Consider the following 6,818-nt stretch of genomic DNA (forward strand, 5'->3'; position numbering starts at 1 on the left):
ATTTGCAGCAAAGAAACATGTTTAATTTCTAAATTCCTTCACCAAAGTGTGGAATAACAGCGATGTGACAAGCTGTACCCTTTTGAATGCAAAACAATCAAAACACGCTCTCTGAGTTTTTCTGTGCAATTATCGCATTACTCCTTTTTTTTTTTAAGTCTTTCTCACTGCACTCCCAACAACACACACACAAACACCCCCCTCTGCCCTTGTTACCAACCAATGAACACACTCCTGTATTACGTACCACCCATACTGCTCTCCCAATGAGCACAAAATCTCTTGCCGACTATTTTGCTCCCCGGTTGTCGCCCCCCTCCTGCTTCCCTCATTCTGCTTGGCTAGCTGCAGACAGCAGCAGAGTGTGTGTCTGCATGGTGCGCAGGCCAGACACCCTGACCCTCCCCTGCTCGCTCTCAACAGTTTGTGTCAGAGACCTGCCATCTCGCAGAGCCCCTCTGGGACTCCCAGATAGACGGCACACACAAACATCATGTCGACAAAACAGTCGTGTTTACGTACACACACTCTGGTGGTCCGTCAAATTTCTGTTTTAGATCACAAACCTGGAGGTGTTAAAAGTACTTCAAAGGATTTGTTTCAACGTTTATTATAAATATATTGATATTTACAGGTGATAACATGAAATAATTACATTAAAAAAGAAATGTGTGAAAAAAATGAACATTGTAATGATTTTTTTTTAAAGAAACTAAATTGTTTCATTGCATTTTTTTGTTACACTAAATATGACTCAGCTACTGTAACTTTGTTTGTGCTGAATGCACTTTATTCTGTCATAGTGCTTTAATTTGTAAATTAAGATGCGTAAAAGTTCACTGGATGAAAAAAAAAATCCTTATTTCATCCCTGGTCCTTTCCTCTCAGTGGTCACTCTGTATCATCCACCTCCCGGAGCCCGAAGGCCCCGACAGGCCTAACACAGTTGCTGCTTATCTGCCTGTGAAATTCCAGCTCGGTGAATCTTTCCATGCCGCCATTTGAACCATGAACCATCAGTGGGTGCGCATGAGTGCTCTCACAGGCCCGTGGCGTCTGGAAAGTCTGTCAACTCCGTTGCGCTCTCTGTCTCTGATCCAAATCCACTGCGTAACCTAAGCACCACCTGACTGCCCCTCCAACAGCATCCCACTCCCAACATGTCGTCATCGACTCCCCCACCCCCATCATCCCAGCCGCCTCACGCCAATCCAAGCCAATGTCAGGCTACATCTGTTTAACATGGCGGCGGCCGTTAGCGTCCGACTTGCAGACAGGCTCAGGCCTTCAAACCCAAATCCTGTCAAGGTTGATGAACTGGAACAGTTGTTGTCGCTCGTGTCTTTATAGTTTCTTCAACTTATTTGTTGAAATATGAGCAAAACCATGAACACTGTGGCCTGTCTGCATCCCTCCGCCTGAGTGTATTTCCAAAGGAAGTATTAGAAATTCATACTTCCCCCGTGGGACGGAGTTTGAGGCTGCAATGGACCCACTGGAGCAAAAACAGAAAGAAAAATTGCGTGGTTTACTTTGTAGTGAGATCTAACATATTATAATGCCAGTATATTATATGTGTGAATAGAACAAATAGTTATTAGCAATTACCTAAAAATACATTGAAGATTGAAAACATAATTTTAGAAAGAAAGACTACACTCTTAAAAAAAATTGGGTTATTTCCGCAATCTAATTATTGGATTATTCATGTTGGGATATATTTTTGGGATACTTTTAGTAACTTTTTTTGGATTATAGTGATCTCATTTCAACCCAATTTTTATACATTTTTCCAGATTTAAAAAAACAAACCTTGGAGTCGGGTTAAAAACAATCCAAGGTGGTTATTTTTACAGCAACTATGGACTTTTTAATGTGAATTAATGTATCTTAGATACATTTTTTATATTAAGTTATTTTTATTTTCATTTTTTTCTATTTTACATGAATTTATTCATGTTTTGAACAAAGAGAACAGTGAAACAAAAAGTTATATTTCAATAGATAGATAGATAGATAGATAGATAGATAGATAGATAGATAGATAGATAGATAGATAGATAGATAGATAGATAGATAGATAGATTCATTCACTTTTCTTTTGCAAATTCACGTCCACGCCTCTTGAGCACATTTCCGATTAGCGCCTGAATGGTCAGTGTAATGGCCAAAAAGCCACCATAGAGTCACTAATGCTTCCCTTTGTTAGTTCCAATGACACTCTAAACACATTTGTTCGGTGATTTCCCTTTGAATGTCATGGAAATGAGTCCCTGAAGTCAGCGTGGACACCGCAGCGTCACAGCGAGTCCTGCTCGGGCCACACAGCCAGGCGCTGCGCCCTGACGCGCGGAAGGAAAGGCCTCGCGGCGCGGAGGGCGCGCAGGACAAAGGAGGAGTCCTGAAAGGTCACTTTATTTATTTATTTAAGTCACTTTTTAAATAATATGTGCGAAAAAATAATTAGAATAAAATGAGAGTGATGATTTATCTGATATTAAGCATAACATGAACATATTTACAGTCTAAAAACGGGCTTTTTTGGTTACTTTTTTTTTTTTTTTTTTTTTTGAGACAACCGCAGCGAAATAAGCAACCCATTAGACATATACAGCGGGAATGAATCATACGAGTGGGGTGAAAAGTGCCAATCCAAAAACAGGCACAGGAAAACTCACGCGGAGGTGTGATCTCACCAACATAAAAACACAAACACGCAGTACAAAGAGCCCACTTGTGCGTAATCACACCATGAAACACCCTGAAATAGAAAGAAAAAATGCTCAGAGAACAGGAGGGAAACCCTGAGACGCGCAGAATGCGCGTTTGTCCTGGGTTGTACAATTCAAGCAAATCCAGAAACTTTCTATTGATAATTACATTCAAAACCAGCAAAACTTCTACTTACATTTTAATATTTAAACCCCGCTTTCCCTTTGATATTAATAATTAATTATTCAACTAAGTTCTATTTGACCTCGGCAGTCAGAAGGATGCCTCAGGAGGAGCAGCGCCGGTGCGCGCGCACACCCGCTGGCCTCTCCACATTCGTGCCCTTCGCTTCCTGCCCGCATCACAGGTCACTTCCAACGAGGTAAGCAAAGCGGCCCCTGCGCCGCAGAGGACTGTCATCGGAGCAGTCCGTCAGCTCAGCCTCTGAGAGCAGTTAAAAGTTCAACAGCAAGGCCCTCCGCGGAACAAAGTCACCCTCAGCCCGCAGTTTTAAGGGTGTCAGTTCACTCAGTCAGTCATGAGTGTTTATTTTTCCCAAAACATTTAGAAATGCTACATTCAATGGGATGCTGTCAATATTTGGTGCGTAATCGACGAAATACGTCATTTTAAAGTTTTATGGTGAGCGCCAAACAGCACCGGGGAAGGCTAAAGAGCGTGTGCGCATGTCTGTGTCCATTTATTACATGTTTCTGTTCACTGAGATGACCCAAGGACGCACCCGACGCACCCGAAGAAAGCTGCCCCCGCCGCCGGGCTGCATGCCCCGCACCTCTCCAAAAACAAGCCTCCACGGTGGCAATAAATCACCCGCCAGCATTAAAAGCTTAAGCAAACCCCCCAGTCAGGTCAGACGGCTACAATTTACAATCAATTATGCAGACGATGGATTGTTAACGAAATTCATCAACTTCAGGACAGTGTTCAGCTGATTGGTTTGTCCTAAAAGTAAGACAATAAAAACTAAACTCCCAAACTCTTGTCTTTCTTTCCCACTTTTCTCTAGTCCTTCCTGCACCTTTCCAGCCCCCCTTTTGCTTCTTCTGCACAACAACGCACCCATCTATTCAAGCCATGTGTCAGGGGGTCCCAACTGGGGTCCGGTGACCCGCAGGGGTCATCGAGAGAGATCCAGGGGGTCACAAAAAAAGAAAAAAAGAAAAGAAAAATTCTGATCATGACAGCAGCGCGTTAGAACTTTGTCTACTCAGGTTCAAGACTTTTTTCTCTTGGGATCTGTGCGGATAACTGATAAACTACAACATAAAAAGTTTCACTATTTTCCCCCCACCCTGTTATTTTTCTAAACCTTTTGGTCCACATGTCATGCGTGAAGAGCAATGGTGCTTTCATTGTGCTCAAAAGTGCACGGAAATGTGGATTTATTTCTTTGCTTTCTCTCTTTCTTTAGTCAAGCGAGGGAAACAAAATTAATTAAATAAATACATATATTTAAAAGTGCCATATAGTTTCTTTTTAGATAAGCAAAACGTCCATCACATCATTTTCAAAGCTCCTCTTTGATTTTACAGTAGACTCGCTGTTCACTGTAAAAAAAAACGCTCCTCTTTCATGCCATATCTTTGATATTAATGCAGAGAAAATATTTCAAAATGAACATTTTTTAACGTTTATTGTTACAAAGTGAATTCACCAGAAGGAGAATATAAAGCGAGAAAGAGGCGCGTTCCCGAGCCAGTGGCTCACTGCTGGCAGCGCGTGTGCCAACCGAGCTCAAACCCGAGCATTCTCAGTCCATGCACGAGGCCTCCTTTAATTTTAATTCAACTCCTCCAAATCGCAAGGAAAAAGAACCTTCAAACTAAAGCAAAGAACTTTAGAGTCTAGAAGTTTTTTTGGAGGATTTTACGCACATAAAAGTTACTGTAAGCAGGTCGTGCATCACTTCAAAAATATAATAATTAGTAGAGAATAAAAAATAGGCTTCAATTCTCTTAATTATTGCACTTTCAAGTATTTTGGGAGAAGTTTAAAATTTATCTCCAACTTTTCCAAAAAGGGAGCGTCAATGATATGCAATCCAGATGTCAAAAGGCCACAGACTCAAACAACCCTAAAATACACGCAGCCGACCTGAGGGAAAGTGGCGGGGGGGTCCGACTCCCCGATGAGACAACACTATGTGGAGCTAATTTCCTTGAAGTGACAAAGAAAGCTTCAGCAAACGCAATAGCTGATGTTTCCAGAGGAGAATCCACAACTCTCATTGACATGGATGAGATTTAGCTGCGCATAACAATAAAACTGCAGCGGCCGCAGCGCCTGGCTGCCGAAAGTCAATAACACCATTAGTGATCCCTCAAAAAACAAGCCAGGTGGTCACTTTGAAAATGAAACGTTGGCTTTAATTTAAAGAAGATCTCTGTGGAGAGGGTGATCCGCCTGGGAGAGGCTCCCAGAGGCGGATAGACATGCGTTTTTTTTATTATTTTATTTTTTTAGGGTGCACATCTCTTACCTTCCACCGCCATCACCACGGGCAGCAAGGAGCCGCATAAAAGCAGAAAGTAATCCATTGTCAGAAAAGGATCTGCTCGCTCATGGAAGTCGAAACACACGGAGGTTGGGAGATGCAATCCTGGCTGATCTGACGCGCCGCGCACCCAGTCCGAGCCGTGTCAAGCCTCCTGGATCAGAGTTATCCCCATTCACCAAAACTCGTAAAGAAGACAGTTCAGAGTGGGAAAAAATAGCCCTGATGAAATAAAATAAAAAAGGAAACAAAAAAATGCGTAAAAGCAGAAGCCCTTCTCGCTTTTCAGGGATCTCCAAAGTGCCTTGTTAACCCAAACAGAAGGCAAGGGGCGCTTCCAGCAGTCCCTTCCGTGCGCTCTGAGCGATCAAATGCAAAACAGGTAGTCCGGTCCGCGGTCACCATTCAGGTAGTATATCCAGAGGGAGCCAGTTTGGCTTCTCTTCATTCAAAGAAAAGAGGCAGCAGCAGATCCAAAACACTTTCTCTGAGGTCAGAGTCGGGTCCCTCTGCTCCCCATATATGCATGCGCGCAGGCTCACGTGCGTCCACGAGCGAGTGGTATTCCTATAAAGCAGCAGCCGCGCGTTTCGCAGATATTTATTCCCTGAGCGAATCTCTCGGCTTTGGCGGCTGCGTTCACCGTCTGCTCCTGTCGGATCGCGCGCTGGAATGAAAGCAGCCGGTGGAGGAGGAAGAAGGAGAAGAAGAAGAGAGAGAAGGGGGTGAGGGAGGCAGGCAGGCAGACAGACCAAGGGGCACCGGGAGGAGGAGGAGGAGGGGTTACAGTGCAAGCAGCTGCTGGGAAAAATGCCTACCTTGACAATCACTTAGTGTCACGTTTATTTTCGGGATAAAGTTTGAAATAAAAGAGGAAATTCCTGCATTTGAACGTGCGTAATGGTGCCATAATCTCCAACACCTCTCCTTTAGCGCAGGAGTCGATCTTCCTATTTTTCACCGTTTTTCTTAAACATAAAACACATTTTCTATAAGTTTTTTTGTTAAGTCTCAATCTATCACTTTCATTTCAGAATAAAGTTGTTATTTTAGGCGTTTTCATTGCAACTTTGCCCCATTGCCTCAAACATTCACAGGGTTCTCAATCCACGTGAAGGAGTGGACACACAGCGCCCCCTTGCGGATTCATTTCACCCCCCCTGTGACCGACGGAAGTTTCTGTCGAGCTTTTAACTTCCTAAAAAAATAATTAATTTATTTTAAGACAAAATAAACTTTAAAGTTCGAGTATCATCCTTGTTTTTCAAAAGAACTTACCTTATCTTTGAAAAGCGTTTATGTCATCTAAAATGTTCGGTCTGAAAGTGACTCCATCCTTTTATGCCTCTTATTTAACCTTTGCTTTAAATAAAGTAAATTAAATATAACAATAAAAATAAATATTTGTAAAAATAAAATAAAAAATGTACTTTGTTTAGAATAGGGGAAACTAATTTAATTTAGGGTTAAAATTGTCCTTGAAAATTAAATGTACAAAAAAGCAGACTGATTAAAAAACAAGTACAATGAAAAAATAAATAAATAAAATAAAGGTGATTATTTTTTTCTCTCTATAGGAATATTTTTTATT

At 42.0% G+C, this 6,818-nt stretch overlaps 1 protein-coding gene across 6 annotated transcripts in view; it reads right to left on the reverse strand.

Annotated features, from left to right (window-relative positions):
• LOC112150401 (ephrin type-B receptor 3) overlaps positions 1-6,392 on the reverse strand; it is a 63,825-nt gene extending 57,433 nt beyond the window's left edge. For all 6 annotated transcript variants that reach the window (XM_024278713.2, XM_024278711.2, XM_024278710.2 and 3 more), the window contains exon 1: positions 5,213-6,392. In XM_024278713.2, coding sequence (XP_024134481.1) covers positions 5,213-5,270 — 58 coding nt within the window. In that variant the 5' untranslated portion in view covers positions 5,271-6,392. The remainder of the gene's footprint in view (positions 1-5,212) is intronic.
• Between the last annotated feature and the right edge of the window lie 426 nt (positions 6,393-6,818).

Source organism: Oryzias melastigma, linkage group LG4 (assembly GCF_002922805.2).
Source record: "Oryzias melastigma strain HK-1 linkage group LG4, ASM292280v2, whole genome shotgun sequence".
Taxonomy (NCBI): Eukaryota; Metazoa; Chordata; class Actinopteri; order Beloniformes; family Adrianichthyidae; genus Oryzias; species Oryzias melastigma.